The following is an 18356-nucleotide window of genomic DNA, read 5'->3' on the forward strand; positions in this document are numbered from 1 at the left end:
AATCAATTAAATTTCTAAAAGAACTTACATCTCTTCTTATCTCAACATTTGTGCTGAGATTGTGTTTGGAGACTGGGAACCTCTTATGAAGCTACATGTGTGCTGATGGGAAGGGGGAGAGAGAGGAAGGAGGAGTTGCTGGTTTTTTTAATACATATAAAAATATAATTTTATATATATAAATGAATTTTTTAAAGTCTTGAAAACCAAACAAATAATAAATAATATAAAATTTTAAAAAATCTGCTATGGTTGTCCCTAGGGTGGGATGCTAAGAGAAAATTATGCTTTTTTTTCCTTTGGAAAGTGTGTGTGTGTCAAATTTTACTGCATTTTTGTGTTTTCAAAACTAATATAGCTTTTGTAACCTGGTGCTTGCACCCTTCTGGTATGAGGTAGTTTCCTGCCATGAGAATTTTGTCCGTAACAGACATGGAATCTGATGGTTAGATATTAAATGACCGGAAGGCAGAAACAGGTGCCTCTTGGTGAGCATAGATACTTGATTTAAATAGTCAAGGAGAAATTTAGGAGTTGGTGACACACTGGATTTAGAGCATTTGCCTGTTGCCTCAGGAAGCTTAAGTTAAAACCCTGAACTAGGTCACAAGTGAAAATGAGATTTATGGTGATGTACAGTGAAAAATTGGCACAGTGCATTACCTTGTTGCCAAGTACCTCAGCCTGCCTTGCCAATGTACTTTTTGCTCCACATCTTAAAATACTGTAGCATGTTTGATTAATTATAGAAGTCTTATAAAATACATATATATGGCTCAGTTTATAAATATATACATATGTATAAAGTACATACACAAATGCATAAAAATTCCTAAATAACTTTATCCTTCACTCATGTTAATCCTGTGATTTGATCAAAACCTGTAGCCAATCTTACTTTAACATAGAAACTACTGAGATTGAATCGTATTTAAAGGTAAGGGAAGTAGGTGGAGCAAGAGACCCCCTTGGCTTAGCTGTGAGCTTCTGAGACTGCTGAAAAGAGAACTGTACCAGAGATGGAAAAGCAGACAAACATGGTGAGGACTACAAGGGCATTTCCAGGGTGTGCAGAGATGCAGTCAGAAAAGCAGAAGCTCAGCTTGAATTGAAATTGGCCAGAGGTATGGAAAACTACAAGAAGAGTGTTTGTTCTTCAGGTATGGAAATAAGCAGGAACAAAACACAACATTGCCTGTTAAGCAGGAGAGGTGAATTAGTCACCAATGATGTGGAAAGACAGAGGTTCTCAACACTTGGTTCACATCTGTCTGTACTGGCACTGTTGGGCCCCCAGCCCTGGGAACAAAGCTACAGGTTGATGCAAACACAGACCCATCGTCAGTGGAGGAGTTGGTCTTGGATAGTTGGGAACTACTGGGAGCTTGGAATACTGGGAGCTATTACGGAGCTTGACCCCTACTAATGAATGGGCCCTGAGAAAATCCATCTGAGGGTGTTCAGAGAGCTGGCTCCTGTTGTGAGGCTGCTCTCCATAATCTTTGAGAAGTTGTGGAGATTGAAGGACTGGATTTCAGAAGACTGGAAGAAAGCTCATGACAACTCTATCTACAAAAAGGACTAAAAGGAAGGTCCAGGAAATTATTAGGCCCATCAGTCTTACTTTTGTTTCTGGGAAAGTTATGGAATGAATTCTAATTATCTATTCATCTGACTATTACAAGTCAGATGAAACACATGAGTGGGACAAGTCAGCAGAGAGTCACCAAGGGCAAAATGTGCTTGACAAACCTGATTGCCTTTTGCGACTAAGTAACTTTATTGATGATGTGGGCTGAGACATTGTCTACCTGAATTTCTCCAAGGCTTTTGATATGGTTTCCCACACCCTCCTGGTACAGAAATGGATGTGTTGGGGTCTAGACAAGGGATCTGTGCAGTGGGTGGGGAGCTGTCTGCCTGGTCATGTGTAAACAGCTCCTGTTGCAAGTGGGATCCACCTGGGATCAATATTGGTCCTAACAAGTGGTGATCTGGAAGATAGGATGAAGTGTACCCTGACAGAGCTTTGAGATGTTAACAAAATAATGCCAGAACATACGCTTAACCATGTTACTTTTGGAAATGGAGGCTGCCTTGTGGAAAATAAATCCTAGAAAAAAGAGCTCTTGCTGTTAAAGAAACCAAAACTATAACTTTTTTTTGTTTGTTTTCAACATAGGGAATAATATAAGGATAATGTGTTACTCCGAGTGATCTTAAAGCAACATAAGGGTGATCTTAAAGCAACATAATCTATGAAGGTACAGAACTTTTCTAAATGAAATAATAACAGTGTTAATCTGGTAGGAAAAAGTAAGTAATAGGACCACTTCAGTCTGGTGGAATGTGTTCTTGTTTTTTTTTTTTTTTTTTTTTTAATTAATTGCTTCATTATCTTGGCAACATTTGGCCATAAAAATAACTCTTGGCTGAAGCAAACATTGTAAAATGTTAGAGCAATGGGGTGTCTCCTTGCTTCCTGGCAGATTCTTTTATGATTCCTATTTGCTTCTAATAGTAACTATCTGCATACTTGAGAAAACTTTGGTATTATTGTCAATATTCTTCTGAATCAAGACTGAATTGTCAGAACTTTGAATATTTCAAACCTTGCTCTTTTTTTGAGCAAATGAGTAACCAAGATGTGAAACTGAGTACAAGAAGTTCAGTCAGTGCATTGGGTAGATGGTCTGCCTCTTACTCAAAACAGGAATTATTTTTATATACCTTTTTGACCTTTGGGATATTATATGCGGAGTAGCATTTGCAGCCATACTTGGATGGGATGGTGATACAGGGTATTATATCATGTCTTGTGTTTGTATCAAATGCCAACTTGATTTTCTATCAATTCTTAATTTTAAGTATGGTGGCAGACCTATTTATAGACAGAATTTTGGATGCCATCTATGAACTGGCCTGAGCATTTCTTATAGAGTATATGCCTGTCTCATATGACTTTGTCGAACCATGATATTAAAATAGGAAATAAGAAATGTCTGTAGTATTCCAGATAAGAGAGGTGAAACTACATTTCTTTCGCTTCATTTCTTTTCACTAAGTTTTTTCCAGGTCAGTGGAGGATACCGTGCTATTTGCAGTATCTTTTAAAAGGCACTGATCTCCAAGTTGAGATGGAGGACCACTGCCACCTGGAAAATATTGGCAAGATTTGAACTGTTAATTGGTGTAGCAGTTCTGTAGAAAATATGGAGTTTGCTGTTGAACTCTGTAAACTGATTCAACTCCACTCAATTTTATAGGAAGTTTTCATAAATATTACATGTAAATCTATCTGTGTAAAACTAGATACCATAAAAGCTTTCTTGGTTCTTGATAACTTCTGAATATTTGGGGTGATACGGTACTTAGTAGTGGTGTATTTCTTTGCTTAGATTCAAGACAATCAGCATTTGGATTGGTTTTTTAGATACTTATGGCTTATACTCACATATTTTAGGGAATATATATGCGTGTAATCTGAAGAAAAATCTGAAGACAAAAGTCAGGATGGCTTTTTTCAAGATCCATTCTATGCAGCTATACTTTCAGTAGGGTTATTTTCTCCCTTCATGTATCAAGCGTTTAAATGAAAATACTCCAATCATTTGTGCAGTGGGAGCGATTTCTGTGCCTGTTATTCACCTTATCTCTTGGACTCTATTCACCTATAATTCTGTGAATAATTTTGTCAAAAAAAACTTGAAATGGATCATTTTGACACATATTGTTACTGGAAACCTAAGGGGAAAATTTCTTTACATGAAGAAAAAGTAGAAAGCTCTTTTCTTTGTGTCAGTACTTTTCTTTAGATTTAATATTTAGAACCATGAGGAGGAAAACTTTGGTGCAGTGCCTCTAATTCACAGTGCTGTTGTCTGACAACTGCTTAGTTTTAACCAACACAAAAAATGGTGCCGTGTTGTAATTGCTTGAATGACTTGCATTATAGTATACAAAATTAAAGCAACTGTAATGATGAAGATCATGGGTGCACTGGAGTTTTAATTTTTGCTAGTGCTGCCTTTATGTTAGTGCTTTTTAAGGTGCATGAATAATGAATATGAATATTCAGAAACTGTTGACGTAGTTGAGTAATAGAAAAAGGGCTGTTATGAAACATGCAGGAGTTTTTTTGAAGACCTTTATCACAAAGATACACAAATAGAATTTTTTCTTTTCTTGTGGGGTTCATTGCTGTTTAAGTAGGGTTCCTCACTAAGCATTTTGGCCAGAAGTTACTATCTTTTAAGTGACTGTTTATATCAGAGAAAGAAAAAAAGGTTTTCCTACTGCACAAGTGGTTATAAATGAAATTTTCCATGCAGCAATTTCCAGCTGATGTGAGCTGCATTGATCCCATATAAGGCTGCCTGATACTGGTAGAATTGGATTTGAATTTCTACACTTGAGCAGGCATGATTAACCTCAGTAAGATGAACTAGAGTAATACTATTTAGTTCCTCCTGTGGAGGAAGTTGGCAATCTTGGGGAATTACAGGTTGTACACAAATCAGCATAAAAGCAGTTCTTCTGCTACTTACATTCAGGAGAACTGGCCACATTATGTTTATTAAATAATTCTCTGGTTGCTATGCTGGTCAGGCTACAGCTGGAGAAGTAGGCACCATTTTGAGATGCAGATGACTTGGAAAACCTCTAGAGGAAGGAAGTCTAGAAAATGACTCGTGAGGAATGCTAGATTGAATTGCTTTATTCAGAGAAGAAAAGGCTGAAGGTAGATGGTTGTAAAAGGTGAGCTGAAAGGGGAAGAATATTACCTGATTTCCAGGTCTGCCTAGAGGAAATATGTTTAAGTAAGGAAAGAAAGATGAATTAGACATTTAGAAATACTTTCTAATAATAGGTCAGTACTAAAATAGGTTGCCTAAAAAGATTGTAGACTTTTGTCATTGGAATTATTAAGATAAGATCAGACAAATAACAGACAAAAAGTTTCAGTATGGTTTGGAGAGGTGTTAGGGCATGTTGTAACTGAAATGGCAGTTTAAGAGGTTTTTGTTTAAAAAAAAATCAGGTACCACCTTGTGAGGAGGTAGAAGAAAATTCTTTAGTTAATGCATATTTTCACATTTTAATTTTAAATAGAATAAATATTACGTTTAATATTGTAATACTAGTTTTATCTTTTGCATCTGGTCTGTTTACCTGCTCTTTGTAAGACTGTGCCCACATTTTCTTATTTCAAGTCACTGTAGAATCCCTCAGAGTCACACATCCAGATATCCTATTCTAAACAACCTGTCCTGTCTATGTTCTGTGAGCTTATGCAATGTTGTGCAGCCTAAGCAAGGGAACAGATTTCTTTTATGTAAGGGAAAATACATTGCATAAGGAAGATGCCATATAAGTTTGGACTTTGGAAATAACTTCTACTTCTTTAGCATCCTTTCAGTTGTTTTGGGGACTATTACAAAAATGGGCTATAGAATAACAGCCTTTTTCAGAAACAGAACGCCTGCCAGAATAAACCTTAAATTGATGTTTTACACCAGATTTATATCCCAGCTAATTTAGTTTTTTTTAATCACAAGTGTTAAGCTTCTTGAAATACAGGATATATCCTTATGGGGAAAATTTGTTTATGCATTCTAATTTTGATTTTACTTTTCTGTGAGTTTTGGAGCATGGTTTTGTTTGAAATAATTTAGAAGGATGAACTCAGGATGAACCGAATTAATCACTAGGGACACTTTGCAACAGAAACTGCTACTTTGTCAATGAGTAAACTGAAACCTATTTAAGAGCAGGCCTGTGATTACTTGTCATGTGAGAAGTTGTAGTGAATGTCCTTACTGTGTTTCTAAATATACCTTCTTCTATTAGTGCAAAGCAGTATGTAACAAGTAGAGGAGTGTGATTGGCATATGCAAATATTTTTTTAATGTATTAAATATTTATTCCTCTTGATTAGTCATTGAAGAAAAATTAGAGCTACAGTATGTTCAGTATACCCTGTTTTCATATGTGCTGTGAAAAAAAAATAACCAACAGCAAGTTATACAATAAATGTAAAAATACAGAAAAATCAAATGCAAATTCTTTGGATTTTTATCAGGTGCTAGTCAATGCTTTATGCCTGGAAAAGAAAAATCTGGCTTTGTGGGTTTTTCAGAACATACTGTTTTTCAGATATTCCTTTGAAAAAAATACTGGAAAACCTTCTTAGTCTGTCACTTAATATTTTGGTATGAGAAATGGCCTCTTGATCACTTCTGCATTTCTTCCTCACTGACTCAGGCTTGTGCTGCCAGGTGGTCTGAATTTTTTTCCATCTTTATTAATATATTCAGCTGATCTCAGATCTGTGCAGTCTCTTTCTCTGGTGTAAATGTTAAGCACAAGGTCTCAACTAGAAAGGTTGCCAGTACATCTATTTATGAAGAACTTCATCTTATAACTTTGAAGCACAGTTATTGATTTTTATTTCTTTTTAATAAAACATATTTTCATTAAAGATGAAAAGGAGATGGAGCAAAATTTTTCAGCAATGGAGAGAAGAGCTCTTGACTGACACACCAATACTGATATTGAGATTGATCCATAAAGCAAAATATGCTCTATATTGTATATTCAGATACATCTGAAGTGGGAATTGCAAAGTAATCCAACATTTTATTAAAATTATCAGTAGAAGCGTAGCACTAAGTAATATACACATAAATTAATTTCTTCATAACTCTTTGTTTCATAGTGAATATTTGTAATATTAGGACTGTACCTTATGCTTTGTTTTTCCTAAAGCACCGGTATTATAAATCAGACCTCTGTCCATCTACCAGCAGTTTGGTAGATCTTCATGTTCTGCTGATGACAGAAAATAGCCAGTGACTTTCCTGGTTTAAATTAGTGCCCCTCTCTGGAAGATTTGGTGGTATCATTTTTTGCAGGAAGATACAGGAGATGACAAGACAGCTTTTTCACAGATCTGTAAATATTACAGCAGGGAAGGCCATTTTAATAAACTGCTCTGACGTCTTATGTATTGCAGGGCATAGATTTAATCTGACTACTCCTTCACATTGGACCAATAATTTCTGACTGAACTAGAACATACGTTTCTCTTTTCCTGAAATGCATCAGTCTTGGTTTAAAGTCTCTGCAGTGGTAAATATAAACATTGCCACTGTATATTCTATCTCAGTTATATTTGCCATTATTTTACAGCAGTGGTAATATTCCAGGTGAATGTAGCTATCCCTTTGTTGCACATTTTGGTTGCCCTGTGTTGGCTTTAGCCCTTGCATTTCTGGTGTATTTGTCTGGTGAATGAAACGCCCTGTAGTGTCACACATCTTTCATGGAAGCTATTGCTGACTGATAAATTGGTGAGTGACTGATCTGTCACTGGTGCTTCAGAATGCCTTTAAATGTGCAGCATCCCGACTTCTTTCTGTTATTTGGTAGATCTGTTTTATGTGAAATCGGTATAGATTTCTCATCTATACAAGATGGGAAATGTTCTCTTGCCATGCACCCTCTAATTCTTTTTAGGCTTTGATTATAACCCTGCCAACTAGAAAAAATATTATTGTGCTTATGAAAACCAATGTGCAATTTCAATGACAATATACAGTGTCAGCTACTCCCCTGCGTGTTCTGTTTAGAAGCTTGGAGTCTAGGTGTGACAAACCTGTGGTGCCTGAGCAGGCTGCACAAATTGTTCTGGCTTCCTCTCATCACTGAGGCTTTCTCAGCAGTGAGCGAGGAGTGGGGTGCAGTGCAGGCACCTTTTGTGACTAATGAGTGCATAGCCAGGTTGACTCATCTGGATTGTGGTTATTTGACAGAATCACTGTTAGTCACAGAGGAAAACTGCTGATGAATACCTGGCTTTATATGAAAGAGAACATTGCCCTTGATTGGGCAAGGGGTTACCTGAAAGTGGCACTGCTTATCTTTGTTAGTTATGGGATTTGGTATTTGATAACACTTGGAAAGAAAAATAATACAGAAAAGTTCTTGGTATTACTCAAGAAACTTAAAGTAATTCCCATCTGTCTTGCTATGTATTTATTTTAAATAGAATAACCCCTTATCTTACCATTTTCTATGAACATTATTGCAAAGCAATGTCGTGCTCTTACTTATTTACTTTTTTTCCCAACAAGTGAAATGGCTGTTTCAAAGGCTATCTACTCTTCCAAAAGGAACTACTTACCAAAAAATTATCAGCCTAGGAGACAAGGGAAATTGTTTGTGCTTTACTAGTACCAAAGGGCTGATCTAATAAAAACAACTCTTGTAAGTCACCTCCATTGCACTATACAACCACTAAGAAGGCAATGGTCATGACTGCAAATAAGTTCTTGTAATATTTCACACTTCTTCCAGGAAAATAAATCTTCTCTGGATTGCTAAATAAGACTTCTGTATATAAATCATATGACAGCACTGAAATGATTTTGATTGGAATCTTATGTATGAAAAAACCCCCACAAAAACCAGACAAACAAAGCTTTTCTTATTCAGTGATACCTATTCTTAATGATTCTCTTTCAACAATATAGTGAAAGAAATGAGTGTTCCTGAAGATGTATTTATATTTGTTATTATTTGTTGTTAAAGAGTGGGATGGTCTGTTTCCCCAGTGGAGTAAGGCCACCAGAGATGTGTGTTAAGGCCTGACCATAATCGTAAAGGATGCAGAAAATGGAGTGGAGTAGTGATGATACAGTGTGTTGAAGATACCAGGCTCTTTCAGAAAGCTTTTATGTTAATAGATTATTGGATTTAATCTACTGTTTTATCACTGCATAGATTAATACAAAGTAATATATATGAATGGATGAAAAAGGTTCTCTTTCTACATTAAAGGAATTTCTATATGTGATGAATATTGAGCTATTACCACTCAAAAAAAAGGTTACAGCAGCTACTTCTGTTTCAAATGTCAGAATAGTAGTTGTTGAAAGAGCAAATAAAATCTTAAATTGGAACAGAGAATAAAATGGAAATAATATTGCTACTGTGCAAATTCATGGTTCACTTGCATCTTGAATACAATATGCTGATCTGTGTTGCATCTCAGCAGGCTCTAGAAGAATACAAAAGATATATTAAAAGCAGGGAGAAAGGATTTCCCAGGTTGGAAAAGGGGCAGAGGAGGGAAAGAAGGGAAATAAAACACAGATCATTACATTTTGAGTGGTATAAAACATGAACCCAAAGGCACAGCTGTGGACTGAAAGTGTCCCTGAGCTGCAAGTCATTGAAGGTGGTGTAATGCTGTGTGGAGAATCTGTAGGGATTTAAACTCCTTCCTGGGTAGTCACTGGAGACCACTGTGAAGAGACAGAGTACTGACTAGGAATAACAGAGGAAGAGGCTGACAGATATGCTTATTTAAATTTATATCTTAATTTGTCTTGATCTAGGAGAGTTTTCCCATGGCTGGTGTTGTCTTATTTCAGAAGTAAGTTGTAAGGCAATGGCAAAGCAAATAAGCAAAGCAAACCAAAATGCTCTTAAACAAAACTCCCTTACATTGGCTTGGATCCATTTTGTGTGAAGGATAATTTAAATTATTTGCTACTGAACTAGAAAAAATACAAGTGAATGCCTGGGGGAAGAAAGCAAATCAATGATATAGAATAATCAGAATTCAAGTTTTTATGAGCACAAACAGTGTGATGAGAAATGCGAAGAGAGACTTGACTGTTTTCCCTACTCCCAATTTTCTTTCCAAACAGAAAGATTCTATTGGCATGTCAGTGATTCATGTTATGTTGTGTTGTCTCTGGTTTATTCCAGCACTGTTTTTTTTCTTATAGGTTAACAGAACCTTCTGGATATTTAACAGATGGACCTATAAATTATAAATATAAAACTAAATGCACATGGTTAATTGAAGGATAGTAAGTATCTATTTTTATAGCTTCAGTTTTCTGAATGGTTTGGTACTGTGTATTCTAGAGATCAAAAGAACCCACATAGAGACTGCATGAGGATACAATATGAACAGTTTGGTGTTTTGTTAGTTTGTTTTGGTTTTGTTTAAATATTATATAGAGTTAAAAAAAAAAATGATAGTAGGATTTTCAGGATTGCTTAGAGTTGGCTGAATTCCATTCCCATTCAAATTGCTGGCAAAAATTAGGCTGACATCAGTATTTGGCCAGTGCTGCAGGCCCTCAAAACCCAGTGATAAATTTGTTGCACATTTGAGTACCTTTGTATAAGTTCCAAAAGTAGTTACAGAATCTTTTTTTAACTCATTACCTGACTTATCTTATTTAACTCATATCAGTGATAAATGAGGAATGGCCTCAAGTACAGAATGCTTATTCAGTTACGTGTTTCTCAAAAGCTAGCGCTTCTATAAAGTATTTTCCTTTGCATTCTACAGCTCCTCATGTACTTAATTTTAAAATAGTTTTGTGACTACAGTTTAGATGCCTGTTGCTAATTTTTCAGTTTATGCAGCACAGAAACACACAGACATGCCTGAAGATATAATGAGACACATAAATTAGTATGGCTAAGTGTTAATGGCACAAATTGGTTACATTTCAGGGGGATTTTTTTCCCCTCAGGGTATGGGTCAGGATTTTGCTGACTCTAGTTCAGAGTTCTACTAACATTCTAGAAGAAAATTAACTCCTTCTGTGTTTCCATGTTGTCATAATCTCAATTATGTGGTCCATTGCTGCAGTTCAGGAATGATGTGTCTGATCTAACTTTGGTCTGCTTATATGCAGACAGTAATTTAAACAAAGCAACAGTGAAGATACAGGTAGTTTGCAAAATCATTTAAAATGAAGCTTTGATATCTAGATGGCAAGCCTGAATATGTTTCTGACCTATCTAGACTTCTCTTTTTACTCAGTCTAGCTCAGGAATATTTGCACTGCTCTGTGCTAAAGTGGAAACACGCCTCAGGACTGCAGGCAAACTCTGCTTTGAAGCTGTTCCCCACCCCATTCCTCCTGTTCTCAGGAGATGGCAGAGTAGCCAGGGTAGCTGGAGGAATCAATGTGCTGCACAGTCTGGGGAGGAGTAAAGCAACCCAGGAGCACTGTGCAAAATGTCAGCACACAAGGAAGTCACATATGTGTATAATATTCAGCCTTAAAACATGAACAAAGAGCTCTCTCCAAAGGATCTGTCACAAAACCCCACGTTTTCCAAACTGACAAGTTGCACTCAAGCCTGTCAGTAGTGAGGAGAACTAAAAGAAAATAATCATTATATTTCATGGAATATGTATATATATATGTATATAATGATAATATATATATAATCATATATATAAAATTCTGTGATATATAAAAAATTCCCCTTTCAGAAAGTTTACAGATCCATTTGGACCTCAGCTAACAACTGGTGACATTTCCCACTTGTGGGCAGAGGGGGGGAAGCAGGCACTTGCACTAATATTGGTTGCAATTTCAGATTTGTGTTTTAAGATTTTTATTTTTAATAATTAGTGTAATACTGGAAAGAGGATGTATAGGTGATTTTATCTTGAAAGATTCTTTGAAGTTCATAGTCCTGATACTGTGAAGTAAAGCTAGTGTATTAATATGAGATATTTTAGTTGCTCTAAAGTTGTGGTTCTGAACACTGATAAAATCTGGTGATTTTAAGTATCTTATTAACTTTAGGGATTATTAGTCTTGGACTGAATATGTTATTTTAAAATTTTCTAAGATAAAGGGAAACATTTTCTTGCCCTGGCTTTTGTTATTTCACACTTTGAAATGTTTAGTTACTACTCAAAATCTTAATACAGTTATGTTGGCCTGATCAATTCTACTGTGAGTTCTTTATCTTATGAGCTCAGTAATTCTGTAAATAATGTTGTACATCAATGTTCTTTTTTTTCAGTCCAAATGCGATACTAAGATTAAGATTTAATCACTTTGCCACAGAATGTAGTTGGGACCATATGTATGTATACGATGGAGATTCAATATATGCACCTTTAATAGCTGTATTTAGGTGAGTGTATTAATTAATCTTTCAATCCAAGTAGTCATGTATGGACATTTTTGGTTATTGGGGGAAAAAAAGTAACAGATGCTTTAATATGTTAACTGCTTGCTTTCTTAATATTGTGGGAACACGTATGTAAAGTTTTATTAGAATGCATTCCTAAACATTGGAGTTTTGGTTAGATAATCATAGCATAAATCCATTATTTGGATACTTACTGCTGACATTGCATGGAATGTTAATGCTTATACACAGGCATTTTCCTGGAAACCCCTGCCTGACCTTGCAGAGACATGGACAAGTTTTATACACATTTTATGACTTGTTTTTTAAAAAGAAGTTTTTTAATTATGAGTTATCTTTTTAAACTCTCTCTTTCCTTTTTTTTCCCCCCAGTTATGCCAAAGATTGCTTAAAAACATGTTTCTCCTTCTCTTTTCCAGTGGTCTGATAGTCCCTGAAGTGCGTGGAAATGAAACTGTTCCTGAAGTGGTTACTACATCTGGCTATGCATTGCTGCACTTTTTCAGTGATGCTGCTTATAACCTAACGGGATTTAACATTTTTTATTCGTGAGTATTTTTGTACTAAGTAATTACCTTCGTTTTTTTCATAGCATAAGAATCATACTTAGTGATAAGTGTCTAAAACCAGGGACCTGGGCTTATAATAAATTATTAAGGTGTGAGTTAGGGCAAAAAACTCCTAGAGTATGGTTTTTTTGAGTGAAGTCACATGGCCATTCCCAGAGTATGTTTTTCCTATGCCATATGGAACTAGAATGTATCCTCTCCAGTGTTTATCCAACACATATACTTGTCATATGGACTAGAAGGGAGATTATATCTTCTGTCATATAAATTCCCTTCTCTAGGGAATCATCTAGGATCATCTGTTGCTTGATTTGTCTTGCTGAATGTACTGTGGCTTTTGAAACCTTGCCGGCAATTCCACTTGGATTTTTGTGCCAGTCACACAATTTAATTGTTTAATTCAATTTCTTTTCTTCTTCTTGGTATTTCCCCTCCTATTTTCCATCTCAGTCTGCACTCTGCCTTCATAAATCTTACCTGCACTGTCTTTTAGTTTCTCTGATGGCAAAGTCTAATCTGATATAACCATGATTGCTTTTGTCCAGCCTCCTGTTCTGTGTCAGCGTCTCTAAATATGCATCCAGCAGACCTGAGCCTTTTCCTTTTTATTTGCAACTTCTGTCTCATTTGGGATGTGCATGTGACACAATGCAACATCTCTTCATATTGGATGCCTTGGTTCAAGAGGGAATTGCTTGGTCCTTTCGGACCTGTTTCTTCATGTGACAGTTTTTCCATGGTTGAAGATATGCTTGTTTCTTTCTCTCAATCCCTTCAGATTCTGAAATACCAGTTATTGGGGTGTGGTGGCCAGCACTGCATTTCTTATGTGGAAGTACATGTAATACTTTTGTCATATTTTTTATTAGTTTAAAATTCGTGTTTGTGACCATAGCTCTGCTCTTGGCACAGTACTTGTTAAATTGTCTGTGGGAAGATTATTGCTGTAATTTGCAGCAGATTGCCCACCTTTGACCAGATAATAAATAGCTATTCAAGGTTTGGGAAACCTCACTGTATACATTGCATTGGAAATGGCAGCCTAGAAGACTGGGTATTTTTAATTTTTGTCAGTTGACATCAGTAAACTGCAATCACCTGGCAGACTTTCTGTTGTAATTACATAAATTTTTCAGTTATCCCTGAAGCTTTTATTATGCTTTTTTTATTTGTCTTGGGAGCAAATGGCAATATGACTTGGCATTCTTAAGAAATGAGTGTATGTGCATTCTTTCATTACTTGGTAATGTGGTGTATGCTACATATCATTACCTAATTTTTTTCGTAGATTTAAAATAAATGAAAAAACATGCCAGTGTTTAATTCCATTACATGTATAACTCATGAAATTCGATGTACTCTGTTCTTCTGTGTCTTTTATTGCAATGGATAGTTTAAATTTTTTTTTAAATGAACCAACTGTAACAGTTTTTATGATAAAGAAGTGCCTACAATTACTTTTTATGGCTGCATTAACTTTGCTTCTGTCACTGGTCTATTGCACTCTGCTTCTGTTACCCTCTTCCTTATTTTTCAACTTCATCTTGATGGACTGCTTGTATTCCTTTATTTTGGGGAAGACAGAAACACAAAATCTGTGACTAAAGTGCCATTCCAGTAGCAAACAACTGTAATTACTCCAGAACAGTCTGAGTACGTTTTCTGTTCCTTGGAGTCGGGCAACTTGCTTCCAATTCTACTGATTCAGTTCTTCTCATTTTCTTTGAATCCTTAATGAACCAGTTGGAGTGAGAAATGGTTTACTTTCAAACTAGTATCTCCTTATGGAAAAACTTAACTGTTCACCTTCCTGCAGAACACTCTCCCTGTGAGGTTGGGGGAGAGGTTCCTCACAGAGGTAGCATACAGCTGTTAATGCCATCAATGGATTTAATGCCATAACACCAGACAAAACCCTCAGGAGATTTGCAGGTCAGATGTGGAGTTTCCTATTTTAGCAGGGTAACAGAATCAGTCCTTTGAGATGTGAGTCTCTAGAAGACAAAAATATGTCTCCTGACTGTCTTACCACAACATCTTGTCAAAGGCCAGCCTTGAACAATTCTTTGCTAACTTTTAACAGTCCTTTCTTCATTCAGTAAGAGCAAGGAAGACTGTGAAGAGCATCCGTCTCTCACATCTACAAGGAATGGTCTGTATTATCATTAGAGGCTTTTAGAAACACTTTATTCTGAGTTTCAACCCAACCCTTTGCTGTAAGTCATCAAAAAAAGTTTCAAATCCTATTTGGACTTCATCAGGGACTTACTGCCTGAGTTCATGGAAACTCTTGGACCCACATACTTCCATGGCCTGCATCTCCCCTAATCTCCAAGGAGTTGCCTGCATTTCTGGAATCACTTTGCTTAATTTTGCATTCCAGTTGCCTGTGATCTCAGTGTTTGGTGGGGTATATCACAGAAATGCTCACTCCCGTAGCAGTCACAGACTTATTTCAGCCTAAGCTCTCTTGTTTTTTCATCTTGGACTGCAGAGTTAAGGTGGCTCTTTTATTAAGGATTCAAAGCATGAAGTGCTGCCTGTAAGTAGTTTCAGAATGTTAGCCATCTTGTATTTTTCCTTACTTGTTTTTCCCTCTTTTATTCTCCCCAGATGTTAGGCATACTGTTTATGGCATGGACCAAAGCTACTCAGGAAAAGTCTTTCATTGTATGCCTGTGGTGGAGAGGCATACAATCTCAGTTACTTCCAGTGTGATTGTTTCTAGAGATAACAAACATTTGAAGGGACTGAGTGCTTATACTGGAATATAGGAGAAAAGTAGGTGGTGATCTCTTTTCAGCAGGGCCTGTCCTTCTGCTTAATGTCAATACTTGTTGCAGTGCAAGGTATTTGTGATCTTGAGTGCATCACAGACTTTGTATGTTAAACTGGATGAACACCTTTGAGCTCATTTGCCTTGTAAAATCATCATTAAACTTGTGTTTTATCAGTACATGGAAATTCTTCAGGGTAAAACATACTTTATCTAACAAATACTGCTGGAGTACTGTCAGATGAAACCACTGTCATCAGCTCATGGATCATCATTTCTCTTATCTTACATATTTATTTTTTTCCAGAATTAACTCTTGCCCTAACAACTGCTCAGAACATGGCAAGTGCACAACCAGTCTGTCTGTACCGAGCCGGGTGTACTGTGAGTGTGACAAGTACTGGAAAGGAGAGGCCTGTGATATTCCATATTGTAAAGCCAACTGTGGGAGTCCAGATCATGGCTACTGTGACCTGACAGGAGAGAAGCTCTGTGTTTGCAATGACAGCTGGCAAGGTAAGCTTTTCTTAGTTTAGTGTCTAGGTAATTTGATTTTCTTCCCCCACTCCTTTTAATGTCACATCATTGAATTGTATTGTTAGTGTTTCTTGCAGTAAGTATCCACTGTCTGGTTCTTGTTGTATTACTTGTATCAGCCTCTCAATGAAAAAGGAAGATGAACTGCTTTGTTATAATGGTACAAGGGTGTCTGTGTGGACTAATGGATGTACTGTAAGCACGTGCTGCACTTTTACTCTCTGTACCATAAATCATTGCTTCTCATTTATAAATGAGAAAAAGATAAATAATTTAAGATCCTAAATGTTTAATTCACTTACTATAATTATGCTAAATGCTTGTGGATTTTTGTTTTTATCGTTTACCACTTCTGTTACAAGTCTCAATTGGCTTAGCTTGCTATGCATAGAAATTGCCATTCTTCTCTTAACAGAAATGTTAAAATCCCTCCAGATTACTTAGCTGATATGCCCTCTTCCCATGACTTCCTGCCTCTGTTCTGTTTTATTGCTGTTTCTTTTGGCATGTCAAAGGAAATGACTTTTTTACTCCTATTAGCTGTCAGACCTATTACTCCACAGTCATGATGAGATTTAATACATTTCTAGTCTTAATAATTAATGAGTTGTTCATTAAAAGGCAGTCAGTGCACCCACAGAAGGGAAGTGTTTTAGCAATATGGTCACTGAATGGAAATAGTGTAGACTTATTACAGAGTCTTTTAAAACCTTCCAGGACTGCAGTGCACAAAAAGATCCTGAAGGCTTAATCTCTGTCTAGAAGCTGTGAATAGAATTTGCAGCAAGGATATTACCCTTTTATTTGTGCATGGATTCTTTGCAATGTCAGATTGCTGAGTACAAAAAGGGGAAATGTCACAAATCTTTGGAAGTGCTTTTTAGGCTATTCCTTCAGGTACGGTGCTATAAACTTAATGAGAAGTTTTGAGCACAAAATAAATGTAAAAATCTGACTTCCACTGCTAATACCTTCCTTTCACCTAGCATTTCTGTACATACCAGATTCTCACTTTTTCCTACAGAGCATAGGATGCTATAATTTGCTTCATTGTTCCTTGGATTTTCACTGAACCTACATAGATTTAAATTATTATTTTTTAAATTTTGTCACAGCTGAGCTGGCTTGGATGCATAATTGTTTTCCCTTACTAAATACCAAACTTTCCTTAAGCTCTCTGGGAGACTGCTTTCTTCTCTGTTCTGTTTCTTGATTTGTTTATACCTATATTCTCTGTAGTTTCTACACTGATAGTATCTTCTGTGCAGTTTATTTGCAATGCTGGAATCATAAATTTTTCTCTTGCTGTCTGACAAGTTTTTCTTGTGTTTTGTAATTCAAACCAAGTGGCCGGAGGGTCTTGATCTGTATCCTTCAGGAGAGAATTTCATGTTTCATTTTTTATTACTATTTTCCTTTTATCTTTTTTTGAGTAACTTTAGTGCGTGTATTAAAAAAAAAAAAAATCATTGAACTGCATTGATTTGGATGTATAATAGTTAGAACCCATGATTCAGAACATAAACCCCAGAATTTCCTATTTTACTGCATGGAGTTTTTGTTTTACAAGGCTGACATCTTGTGGTTATTGTTGAAGGAGCAGCTCTGAAGAACACATTTAAAACAAGTATCTCAGAAAAGAGAACACTTTTGGGTATTCTTTGAGATGGAATAACTTTTTTCTGTAAAAAGCAGGCTCCTCTCATTATTAGATATGTCTTGTGGAATGTAATACAAGGATCTTGTAGATACTTGCAGCTGGCTGCTAGTTGTACCAATATAGAATAAAGTTTCAATAAAATCTTTTAGACTTTGAAGGCAAATAATTGACATAATTTTTATTTTTAACATACATTGTATTTCACAAAACATGCACTAGTTAAATGTATTGTTTTTTTAAAATCAAAGTATTTTTTAATAATGCTAGTAAGCTTAAATATTTCTGAGGTGGTTGGTGTCATGTAACAACAAAATTTAGTATTTATACAAAATCTGATTAATTTAAAATATTTACCTAACATAAGGGAGGCTGAACTTTTCACTAAGGAGTATTTTCTTTGTGAGTTCTGTACCATATTACACTGTCCCATTCCTGGCTAATCTGTCTTGATATTATCTAACAGAATGTGTCAATGCCGGCTGATAAAATGCCATGGATGTAATTCAGGGAGGAAAAAAATATGCCTTCAAACTGCTGACTTGCTATCTTTCTTTTTGCTAGGCACATGTAAAAGAGAAATGGGGACTTGGCTGAGACCAAAGTGGTGGCTTGTGCACAATTTAACCTATTCAAGAATTTTATAGAAAGATGCTTTTGCTGAATGTGGTTTCACAGCCAGAAGATTCTCTTTGATACCAGGAACACCGTGTCTTGGATTGTTTCAGACTGTAAAGGAGCAGAGAGATTTTCAAACAGTTAAAAACTTCTGAGACAGGTGAAAAAAATCAGGATGACTGGAAGGATAGGAAACAGTTCCACATTTTTAAGA

The 18356-nt window shown here is 36.1% G+C and overlaps 1 protein-coding gene across 1 annotated transcript in view; it reads left to right on the forward strand.

The window, feature by feature from the left end:
- The window catches only part of ATRNL1 (attractin like 1), a 439114-nt gene that overhangs the window by 29083 nt on the left and 391675 nt on the right, over positions 1-18356 (forward strand). Inside the window, exons 2-5 of the mRNA XM_082285771.1 lie at positions 9798-9881; positions 11854-11967; positions 12405-12533; positions 15638-15846. Coding sequence (XP_082141897.1) covers positions 9798-9881; positions 11854-11967; positions 12405-12533; positions 15638-15846 — 536 coding nt within the window. The remainder of the gene's footprint in view (positions 1-9797; positions 9882-11853; positions 11968-12404; positions 12534-15637; positions 15847-18356) is intronic.

Source organism: Coloeus monedula (assembly GCF_965178545.1).
Source record: "Coloeus monedula genome assembly, chromosome: 8".
Lineage (NCBI taxonomy): Eukaryota > Metazoa > Chordata > Aves > Passeriformes > Corvidae > Coloeus > Coloeus monedula.